Source organism: Panthera tigris, chromosome A2 (assembly GCF_018350195.1).
Source record: "Panthera tigris isolate Pti1 chromosome A2, P.tigris_Pti1_mat1.1, whole genome shotgun sequence".
Classification (NCBI taxonomy): Eukaryota; Metazoa; Chordata; class Mammalia; order Carnivora; family Felidae; genus Panthera; species Panthera tigris.
This window is the reverse complement of record NC_056661.1, coordinates 2,310,409-2,321,590: the sequence shown is the minus strand read 5'-3', so window position 1 is coordinate 2,321,590 and position 11,182 is coordinate 2,310,409. Positions and strand designations below refer to the sequence as shown.

General features: G+C 62.7%; 1 protein-coding gene across 4 annotated transcripts; it reads right to left on the bottom strand.

Annotated features, from left to right (window-relative positions):
• Positions 1–175: 175 nt before the first annotated feature.
• On the bottom strand, positions 176–10,079 carry TLE6 (TLE family member 6, subcortical maternal complex member). Of its 4 annotated transcripts, XM_042977254.1 has the most exons (17): positions 10,032–10,079; positions 9,343–9,449; positions 8,752–8,810; positions 8,350–8,395; positions 7,316–7,357; positions 4,267–4,329; positions 3,861–4,179; positions 3,723–3,745; positions 3,413–3,473; positions 3,230–3,333; positions 3,106–3,143; positions 2,280–2,532; positions 1,932–2,182; positions 1,503–1,644; positions 931–1,081; positions 614–690; positions 176–457 (listed from the first exon to the last, which is right to left on the bottom strand). In XM_042977254.1, the coding sequence occupies exons 2-17, from the start codon at positions 9,409–9,411 to the stop codon at positions 353–355; spliced, it is 1,803 nt and encodes a 600-aa protein (XP_042833188.1). In that variant the 5' UTR covers positions 9,412–9,449; positions 10,032–10,079; the 3' UTR covers positions 176–352. The 4 variants fall into 4 exon arrangements, 3 of the variants coding, with proteins under 3 accessions (XP_042833188.1, XP_042833187.1, XP_042833189.1); XR_006214421.1 differs by lacking the exon at positions 931–1,081 and having other exon boundaries at positions 369–457; XM_042977255.1 differs by lacking the exon at positions 176–457 and having other exon boundaries at positions 615–690; positions 931–1,061.
• Positions 10,080–11,182: the final 1,103 nt, after the last annotated feature.

Genomic DNA, 11,182 nt, shown 5'->3' with positions numbered 1-11,182 from the left:
AAGCGGTCCACGACCACCCCCACTCCCAACAGGGCGGTCAGTGGCTTTGAGGAGATTCTCAGTGAACGTGGACTTAAGGCTGGGAGACCCAGCTGGATAGAGTCCTTTCAAACCTCTGCAAGACGGGCGGGGGCAGGGGCGGGGGGGGGGGGGTGGGACGCACAGAACCCTCTGCTATTTCCAGTTGCTTTATTACATGTGACAAAGATCGCCGGCCCCATGGCGCAATGCGGAAGAGACCCGGCTCGCCCACCACACCCCTCCACCATTACGCCTCCACCTTGCTGGGGGAAAAGTACAAAAAAAAAAAGAAAAAAAGGATCCCAAGTCAGGACAACTGGTACCAAGCCCCTCAGTAGGTGACCTGGTACACAGAGGCGTGGTCCCTGGACCCCGTGACAATCAGGCGGTTGTTGGGGGACACATCACAGCACAGGATGGAGGAGGTCTCGGGTACCTTGGAAGGCAGAAGGCCAGCATGAGCTGAGGGGGCTCACCCACCCCGCCCCTCACCTCTGCTGGCAGTTCAAGCCTGGTCCCTCTGGGGGCCTCTGCATCGGGACCCCTGCGTTCAGCTCCCAGACCTGAACGCTGCCCCCCCGCCCCGGGGTACCTGGAGCTCCACGGCCCCCGCTGGCATGCTGTAGACGCCAACCAGGTCGTCCGTCCCGACGCTCACCCACCACTGGCCTGGGAGGAGGCGGAAGGGACCAGTTTGGGGGGGAAATCGGCATCTGAGGGCAGGGCCGCTGGGGGTCTGGGACGCAGGGGTGGCCCCCGACCTCCCTCTTGCCTCTGTGGAAAGCATCACTGAGTGGTTCCTGCTGATGAAGGGTGTTGGGGGGTCAGGAGGGGTCAGGAAGGCGGGCTAGGATCCTGTGGGAGTCTGGGGACCACAGGGGACTTGCCTGCCCCTTCCTGGCCACTCACCGAGGGGGGAGAACTTCAGACCCAGGATGGTGCCGTCCTTACACCCCACCATGTGCTTCTGGCCCCCTCGGGTGGGCTGCAGCCACTGCTGGCCATTGGCTGTGCCCACCAGCACCCAGTCCTCCTGGGGACTAGGGGACAGGCTCATTATCTGGGGGGCAGGCGGCAGGGAAGAAGCTAGTCAGGTCCCAGCCTGGCCCAAGACGTGGACAGGGGCACAGGGAGCCACCCTGGGGGCTGACCTCCTGCCAGCCTCCCGGCTTCGAGGGCCTAATGAGCAACTTCACACTGTGGGCCTCAGTCTGCTCATCTGTAAAGCAGGTTGGTTCCCTCTACCTTAAGGGCTGACTGCGGAGACTAAAGGGGGCTATGAGCACCTGAAACAATATGAAAGTGTCTGATGCTCTTGGGGCTGGAGGGGGAAGAACATCTCTAACGACCCTATTCCCGCCAGCACCACTGAGATGTGGGGTCCCATCCAGCCCCCTTCCCCAGCCCCCATCCACCTCCTTCTCTGTTCTGAGACCCAGCTACTACTACCTGGCCGACCAGACCCTTCCCAGCCTGCACACCTGAGACTCAAACTGGTACTCCTGAGGCTCTCTGGCAGCCCTCAGGTCCCAGCACCGCAGACAGGTGTCCAGACCCCCTGTCCAGACGTTCTGGTCTTTGACAGCAATGCTCTTGGCCCCATTCGGGTGGCCCGGCAGGTCCCTGGCCAGAAGGGGTATTGGGAGAGGGTCAGGGCTGAGACTCTGAGCCTTAAGCCCCAGGAATTCCCCTGCCCCACCGAACCACACCCTGGTGACAGATGGGGAAACCGAGGCAGGCAAAAGTGCCAGGACTGGGTTTTGAAGAAACCCAGCCACGGTCTGAACTCAGGCCTTCGACGCTCTCGGATGCAAACGTAAGTGGTCCAGGGGTTTCTCTGCTTTGGGGCTGCTGGATCCCTACTCAGGCTTTCAGGATGACTCCGCGCCCCTCCCCCGCCCAGGCCTCACCTGATGACACTCTGGTCCCGTAGGTCCCAGATCCTGACTGTGCCCTCCGTGAAACCAGCCAAGGCCAGGCTGTCCTCAGGCTTGGAGGCCAGGGCCTGGCAGGTGAGGCCCGCGCAGGGCAGCTCACCGCTCACGTGCAGGGAGGGCGCGGTCAGGTCCCACACGCCCACGCCGGCCAGGTTGTGGCCACCCGCGAGCAGGGTCGTGCTGTCCGAGGACAGCAGGCAGGTGCGCAGGTAGGCCCGGCGGGTCTGTGGTGGGCAGAGACGCAGGGGACCGTCCTCGTCCTCTTCCGGGGGCTCTTCTGGCTCCCGCAGGCCCCGCCCCCAGAGCCAGCCCCAACCTCACCTGTACGCACAGGTGGCTCTCGGGATACCTGTCCTCTACCACCTGGCTGGCCAGGCTCCACACTTTGACGCCACCCCTGCCACAGGTGAAGGCGTGCCGCACGAAGCTGCTGACGGCCGTGGCCAGCACGGGCTCCCCGTGTTCCAGCGTGCGCACCTTCTGCATTCTGTGTGGGATGGCCCGCTTCTTGGATTGCCAGGGCAAGGCGTCCGGTCTCTTCCACGTGTCGTCAAGGTCCTCAGGGTCCCAGCATCTTGGGAGGGGAAGCCCCGGGGCACCAGCCTACTGGTGAGCCTCTCCGCCCGGAGGGGACCACCCCTCAAACCCGAGGAGCTTCATCCTTTTGCAGACATTGGGGTTCTCAGGCCTCGCTTCCCCCACGGCGCTACCCGTGTCCCCTCCTCAAGTATTCTCCCTCTCCTAGAGCCGAACATCACCCCCTTCCACCTGGAATGCTTTGCCCCATCCTAGCAAACTCCTACTCATCCATCAAGACCCTAACCGTTATGCCCCTTCCCTCCAGGTAGCCTTCTCGTCCCCAGCTGGGCTCCCCCAGCCTCAGACCACAAGGTCAGGACTGTCTGCACCCAGCTCTAACACCCTCTTTCCATGGGAGTCCTTTCTGCAAAGCCAGAGCTAGTCACGTGGGGAGGGACAGTGATGCTGGCCTGACGGTCTCCGAGCTGCCCCTTTCCACCCAGATCCCTCAGCTCTGGTTACTGAGGACAGTAATACGGTGGTGGGGAAGGGGAGGACACACCCACATCCCTGGTCCCCTCTACCTGCCAGGGACAGAGGTGCAGGTAGGAGAGTGACAGATACTTACATGGGCTTCAGGAAAGGGCGGGCTCTCCCAGCAGGCTCCTGTGGGCGGGACCAGGGTCACGCTCAGCTCCTTCTGCCCCAGCCCTCCCAGCCTTCACGGAGGCCACCGCCGGCTGGGGCCTCACCTGGGCCACTCGGGAGAGCATCCCGTCCGCCTCGGTGCCTGGCTCTGTGCTCCCTTCGTGGGAGCCCTCAGGGGAGCTGAGGGAGGGCACAGGTGGGCTGAGAACTGGGCAAAGACAAGAGCAGATGAGTGGCGGGTGTGGGTCCTCGGGGCAGGCTGCCCCCCCTCCCCGCACTGGGATTACCCAAAGTGTCTTCCATACGTGGTTCCGGTCCTGAGTAGCGCGGTCCCAGGTCCTGACTCTCCTGCCCGTGGGAATGGGGCGATCAGTTCAGACCAAAAGACCAGCCCAGGGTCAGTCTTAGACCCTGGAAACTTCAGGGAGGCCCAGGCGGTATAGACAGCACTCGCCAACAACCCCAAGTCCCGAGTCCCCCGAGGGCATGCGCGGCTAAGGACCCAACGGATCCCAGGACCCCAGCACCCAGCCCGAGGGCCCAGTCCAGATCACCGCCAGCCAAAAGCCCAGCCCTCCAGGTAGCAGAGTCACTCACCAGGCCTGGCGCCTGCTCTGTCACTAGGACGATGGTGGGGGGGGGGGGGTGTGAACAGGAGGACAAGGTTCAACTGTGCCGCCCCTGGACAGCCCCCTCCCACCCCAGCCCCCAGCCCCTCGCCCGCGGGAGGCTCACGTGTGTGCTGCAGCCGCTCCCCCTTATGGTGGGTCCCGGCGAAGATCTGCCAGAGCTGCTCGGTCAGGACGTCCTGCCAGAGCTGGGGCTCCGAGTCCCAGGATGCCGGCGTGTCCAGCTGGTGGGCTGGGGCGTCGTCCACCCCCGAGCGCTGCGTGAGCCAGTCTGAGGACCTCGCGGCCACGACATCCTCGAAGTGTGGCCCCCGGAGACCGGAGCGCGGCGGGGTCGGGAGCGCCGGGTGCGGGGAAGCCTCGGGGCTGGGGGGCCCCCAGGAGTGCCGGTCAGCCAGCCCACCCGAGACCTGGCTCGAGGGCTCCTGCAAGCACACGGTTGGGAGGGGTGGGAGGGGGCGCCCTTGGCCCCGAGCCCATCCCCTTCCCCACCTCGAGGGCCAGGCACCCACCTCCTCCGGCTGGAAGCCCCGGGGTCGACTCCAGGTCTCCATGGTCCGCAGGAAGTTTTCTGCCTGGAGGGGCAGACGTGTCCCAGCTAAGCCTCTGCAGCTGGACAGCCCCGGGGCGCAGACCTCCTCCTGCAAGGGTCCCTCAGTGTGCGAGGCGGGGACACACTGCCTGCCTTGAATGGTTCTGGGCGGATTGATTGGTGGTAACACAGAGCCCTCGGCACCGGGCTGAGTGTGAAGAAAGTTCTTTGTACCCAGAACTCAGCAGCAGGTGGTAAAGCCTAACCCTAAAGGACAGTCATTTTCATAAAATGGTAGAAGGTAGGATCCGATCTGTCCTCACCCCAGGACATTTGCCCCTCTGCATGGGGACATGTGCGTTTGCTTAAGTGTTGGAAGCGTATTAAGAAATCGATGAGGGGGACGCCTGGGTGGCTCAGTCAGTTGAGCGTCCGACTCTTGATTCCCAGGCAGGTCATGATCTCACGGTTCATGGGTCTGAGCCCCACGTCAGGGCTCTGCTAACAGGGAAGAGCCTGCTTGGGACTCTCTCCCTCTTCCTGTGCCCCTCCCTCTCCCTGTCTCAAAATAAACTTAAAAACGCAATTCCTCCAGTCTCAGGCAGGTCTCAACAGCCAAGCAGGACAGCACAGACCCCAGAAGCAGGGGTCCCGAGAACGTGCCTGCGTCAGGGCTGTGGGCAGACCAAACCTCTTGGCCACTATTCCCAAGAATCCGTGATGGGGAGCACCCCCCCCCCGTGGTGAGATAAGGACCTCGATGGGAACAAAGTGCAGCCACATTTAGTCCAGTGCCAGACTAAATACAGCGGGAATATTCTAGACCTGCCCGTCTAAGGCAGTGGCTGCTAGCTTTGAGTGGCTACCGGGCACTTGAAATGTGGCTGGTGCCACGTGTTTAATGTCAACCCAGCTCCCGTGGTCTCCCGGAGAAGACGGCGTGGAGCTGGTCTTGGGTCTGTGGCTGTGCCAGCAGCGTCCCTGCCTCGTCAACAACACGCACCCCTCCGTGGTGGGCACGGAGAAGCCGCCCAGAGTTGTCTGGCCCAGGGCAACCTCCAAAATCCTGGGAAAACGCTCTGATCCATGGAGAGAGAGAGCCGATAAAGCAATACGGTGTGGGTGCCAACCGTGGTCTGTCCTATTTAACAGGAGCTACGGGCATTCCCGTTTTGCAGATGAGAAAACAGAGGCCCAGAGAAGCAGAGGCAACTTCTCGAAGTCAGGACGGGGCTTACCTGCTTCCATCTGGAGCCTGGTCAGGCAGGCAGAATGGTGAGGGAGGGGGCGGGCAGCGGGACCCCCTCCCGTGGCCGTGGGCTGGGGCTGCCTCCTGGGGCAGCCGGTGATGGGTTCCCCAGCTGGGCCTCCCAGCAGCACGGGCCCAGGGGAGCCTTCCCCAACTCGCCCTGGCTCGTTAATCCGCAATTTACTGGCACTTGAGTGCACTCAGCATGGAAAGAGCGGCTCCCTCCTGCCTGCTAGCCGGCCCTCCCTGGGGAGAGGAGCTGGCTGGGCCAGCCTGCCGCTCCTCGGGATTTTAAATGTGCAGCGAGGAGGCTGGGAAAACAGGGAGCGGGAGACCGAGGGGAGAGGACAGAGGAGTTTCTGAGGGACTTCGCGGCCAGCAAGGGTTCTAGGGATCTTCCCCTGAGTGGGTGTGAGGGGGGCTCCTGGCTTGAACAGCAACTCTCGGGGGCCTTGTCCCCTACATCCTTATACTCAGCAAGTGCCGTGGGGATCCCCCCGAATCCACAATCTGATTAGTTCTCACCAGCAAAGCATTAAGTGACCACCCCACCCCGATGGTCCTGTTCTCCTGCCCTGCCCCCCACGGTCCATCCTCCAAAGGGCGCCCATGAGCGCCCAAGTCAGGTCTGCCCTTCCCTGCCTGCAGCCCTCCAAGGCTGGCACCACCCTGTGGGAAAAGCCAAGTCCTCCCCGAGGCCCCCACAGCCCTGCACCACCTCCCCTCCCTTCCTCTCGTCCCTTCATCACTAGGCTCCAGCCACTTACCCGGGCATGGTCTTGCCCCAGGACCTTTGTACCGGCTGTGTCCTCTGCCCATTCTGCTCCTCCCATCCTGGACATCTGCACTCCCTCCCTGGTCACCTTCCCAGCAGGCCTTCTCACTCCCACCCCTGCCCTCATGTCCCCCTGGGCGGCTCAGTCCCATCCCCGCGCCTTGCCCGGCTTTCACCACCCGACACTCTTGTTTACCAAGCTCTCATCACCCCAAGGGCACAGGTTCGTCTGTGTCCTTCTCTGCTATTTCCCTGGCGCCTGCAACCACACTTGGCAAGAAGGTGATGGATAAGGAGCTGTTGAATGAATAACCGTGTTCTGGTTGCTTCCTGCCCCCCCGCCACCCTCCCCCCCATCAGTCTCTCCCTGTTCTGTGCACTGCCCACCCCAGGCCCTGCTAAGTTGCAGACACGGACCTGGCCTTCCGCCAGTCACATCTGGCACAGGCAGAAAGTCCTGCCAGCACCCAGGAGAGAGGGGCCAGGTGGCGGAAGGACAGGCAGGAGTGGAAGACAGGCTTCGGCTCGGGCACGGAGCCCTGTGCTGGGAGCCCGGGCCCCCGTGCAGACCTGCCCCCCCCCCCCCCTCCAAGCTCATGTGCGATCCGGGCCCTGAGAACCCTCAGGCGCACGGAAGGCCGCAATCCGGGTGTGCCTGGCACATGACAGGCCCTTTGGGGCAGAAGTGACAGACCCAGACCTGCAAAGTGCTGACTGAAAAGGACCCTGGCCTCCTCTGAGCCACGCAGGGACCTGGGAGCAGGCCGGGGAGGGGGGACGGGCTCCGATGTGCGGGTGCGTGGGGGCTCCGGGTCAGGCTGCCCTCCTCTGCCCACAGCACTCCAGGGCTCCCACCTCCTTCGGGGTGAAAGCCCACGTCCTCCCCACGGGCCCCACAAGGGCCCCCACAACCTGCCCCTGTCATAGCCTCTGTCTCTCCCCCCATTTTTCCTGTCTTTCAAGGAGGGGCAGCCGCAGCCCAGCTCCTGGTCATCAATCACTCACCTGCTCGTGATGTTCCTGGAGACCCTGCCGGATCTTCTGGAGCTGCAAGGGAACAGCAGGGATTGCACCGAGGTGGGGGAGGGGTGGGGTGGCCAATGGAAGCGGACAAGAGCAGGAATCGAAGGCTGTGCGTGCTTCTCCCCAACTATGTGATCCTGGATAAGGTGCCCTACCTCTCTGGTCACTACATCTATCAGGTGGGACACGACCCACCACACAGAGTGGGAGCTAATTAGGGACACCCTTGGATTTCATTCTCATGGTGAAGTTCAAAGACTCCCCAGAACCACAAGGCCCTACACACCTGCCCCTGTCCCTGTCCCCTCCCTGCCTTCCTCCCTCACTCTCCCTGCTCCAGCCACAGGGGCCTCCTGGCTTTTCCTCCTCCAGGCCCATCCCTGGCCCCAGGGCCTTTGCACAGGCTACACCCTCAGCCTGGAATGGGCTTCCCTGCTCTCTCAGGATTGAAAAGCTCCTTATCCTCCATACCTCACAGGGAACATCACTTCCTCCAGGAAGCCCTTCCTGACTATCTCAGCTCAAAATCTTTACTCCCGTCCACCCCCATCATCTTCCGGCTTCTTTATAGTGGTTACGGCTTATGAATCTGGTTTCTCCGCTCACTTCTCTCTCTCCCCCCGCCTAGAGGTGCCCTGTGTCCAAGGAGCTCGCCACGAGTCAAGAGTGTACACTTAGTCAAGTTGAAGATTCAGTTCCTCACAAGTTCTCCATGGGCCGCGTGTGGCCGGCGGGGTGCCATATTGGGCGCCGTTGATATAGAACATTCTCATTGCAGAAAGTTCTAGAAGACGGCACCATACTTAGCGCATACCCTCCCCAGGAGCAGGGGCTCCGGTTACCTATCCTTCAAGGATGAACCGTCAGCCAAAGAAACGCGCGGAATTTCTAACTTTTGCAGCGAGGCCAGTATTCACGAAGCACCCCCTTGAAGAAACTGGCCCAAAGGAAGCAGGAATAGGCGCAGGAGAGGGGGTCCCCAAACCCGGCTCGCCAGGCCGCCCGGTGGGGCTCACCGCGTGGCACGTGCTCTCCACCTGCGCCGTCAGGTGAGGGGGGAGCCTGAGCGGAAGAAAACCTCCGGTGAGAAGCGCCTTCAAGCCCCGCCCCCCAACCAGCCCCGCCCCCGCCCGGGGAGGCCCTGGGGGCAGCGTCGGGACACGCGCTTATAGGTCTTGAAACACACAATCGAGGCAAGTACATTCGTGCTAAACAACACAACTCGAAAAGGTACGCGGGGGCCAGGATTGCTGTTGCTGGTTTTCCGTTTGCTTCGGGCTCCAGGGAGGCTCCCCGCCTGCCATTACTAGTTCTGTCTTTGGGGCGAGGGGCTCCGGGGCCACCGAGAGCGCGGACAGGACGCTCTCTCCCTCCGGGGGGCCACAGCGGGACCTCCGGCCCCTGAGCGCGCCCGTCACCTGGGAAACTGCCGCCGGAGCTGATCCAGGACGTCCGGGGAGTTCAGTTCTGGAGAAGCCTGGGGAAGGGGAGAGGAGGTAGATGCACCGCGGCCTCCGCCGCCCTCAGGCCACAGCTCCCATCGGCGCCTCCCTCCCCGCCCCCCAGGGGGTGGGCTGGGGCCTCCTGAAACCTCCAGGGGAGCTCGCTTTCTCCGGTCACCTGAGTCCCCACCCAGCCCCCTCACCCCGGGAGTATCTCCCATTCTGCAGCTTGGCCTAAAGTCTCAAACACGGACTCTCTGCAAAGTCCTGGAGAGAAAGTTTGCCCACACTGTTGGAAAGGGGTCGTTTCTGGAGCCAGGGGCTTCTACTTGTAAAATATTAACCAGAGATGCTGCAGTCATGTGTTCGTCACCCGGGGGATAAGAAGCAAGTGTAATTTACAAAGGGCCTCGGCACCTGTCGGGAGGTGTGACCGGTTAGCGCCCCCAGCCTGAAGGCCTGGCCACTTGCCCGTGACCCTCCAGCAGGAGCAGGACAGCCAGGTTTGAGCCCAGCTTCCAGGAATAAGCACCCACAGGGGTAAATGCCTCACCAGGCCCTCCTCACCAAAGTTCCTGGGGGCCGCCTCAGCCCTTGAGGGTGCTCCTGGGGGCGGAGATGGTCCCAAGAGGTCATCTTCAGGCAGTAGCCACAAGGACGTTAGCCAGGAGGCTCTAAAAGCGACAAAGTGATGGCGGGTCCTGAGGGCAGAAGGCCAAGCAGCCAGGGACAGAACCAGCACCCACCCACCCCCCATCCAGTCTCCCCTCGAGGACCCAGGCCTGGATCCCCATCACCTCCCTGACCTGCGCCCTGCATGACCTATATCCTGTGTTCGGTTATCAAACGCTGGGGCCTCCAGCTGCCCCCACGGATGCTGGGCCGCATCCAGGGGCCTCATCCCATGGGCTGGGAGGGAGATGGTGTCAAACACTTACACCCCCCCTACCAGCTGCTGCCAGGGCTGGGGGAACCCCCCGAGAACGACGCTAAACTTCAACCTCAGTTTTGAGACAGTGTGAGACAAATTTGAGCACGGGTGAACATCACTGGGAAGGGGTTTTGAAGGATGAGTAAGAGTTGGCCAGGGGAATTAGGACGTCTCAGACGCGAGGAAAGGGACCGCTCTCCACCCCAGTCACTCCTGTGGCACCAAGCCCCCTTTTTACTCGGCTTCTGCCCCTCACCAGCCTTCCAGCCTCCTCCCCAACCCCGCGGCCTCCGGGGTCCTCCAGGAGACTCGCCTGCCCACTCACCTCCCTTAGGACGGAGGCCCAGAACAGCAAGAAGGAAGCGACGTGGGGGGGGGGGCGACCAAGTTCAGGCTGAGAATGAGCGCCCCTCCAGTTCTCCCCCTCATCCCGGAGCCCTTTGACCCCTCGGGCCCCGCCCCGGCCCGCCCCGGCCCCGCCCCGCCGGGCGCCACCTGCACCACGAGGACGATCAATGAACGGGCAGCAGCTGCACGTGGGCTCGGACTCCGCGGGCGGCCGCTGCGGGCTCTGGCCAATCGCGAGGCCGCTTGCCCACGTGGCCCACGGCCGCTATCGCTGATTGGCCGGCTCGCCCCAGCCGCCGGCCGGGCTGTCAATCAGCGCGCCCGGCGCCGCCGCTTAACCCTCGCGGTACCGCTGTGGGGGGGGAGGGCAGCGGGCAGAGCCGCGGGCAGTTCGGGGTCCGGGCAGGGGCGAGGATATTTAGAAGGGTCTGGGGCTTGGGGTCAGAGGGTGCCACCTGGGAAGGAGCTGGGCGGCGTGCAGTTGCATTGTTTAGAGAGGACCGTGTTTAGCCTTGCCCGGGAGTGGCTGGTGGCTAGGGGTGGGGCTGGGGCTGGGGGCCGAATCTTTCGCACTCATTCCGGTCCTCGCACGGGGGCTGATAACGTTTTCCCCTCAATGTTAATAACGTGCAGGGCAGACGAAGGACGCTTCAAGCCCCCTTAATGGGGAAAACCTAACAGGCCCCTTTCACCCAGCACCAAGCCCTGGGCTCTGTATTTTTGTCAGTGAATTTTCCCAACTGCCCTCCCCCCCGCCCCCCCCCCCCCCCCCCCAGTCCGGCGTCTGAGCACCAAAAGCGGGAACTGCAGAGGCCTTGACTCTGGTACAAGTTTTCAAGGCCAGGGTAGGAATGGGTCGTGGGTATTCCAGGCTTGGGATGGTAAAAAGATAAGCGGGGGTGGGGGGGTGGGAAAATTCAGGAGTTTGGGTTGTAGGAGGCCAGGGATTCTAGATTTCTGTTTTGGCCTGGTTTGCAAATGCCTACTGGAGGTGTGCCGTGGTCTTGCCTACCCCAGGACCTTTGCACTAACCATTCTCTCCTCTGCCAGGAATAGTCTCCCCCTGACAGCCACTCAGAGGTCACCAGACCTCCGGGAGGCCTCCCCTCACATTCCCTTTAAAAAATG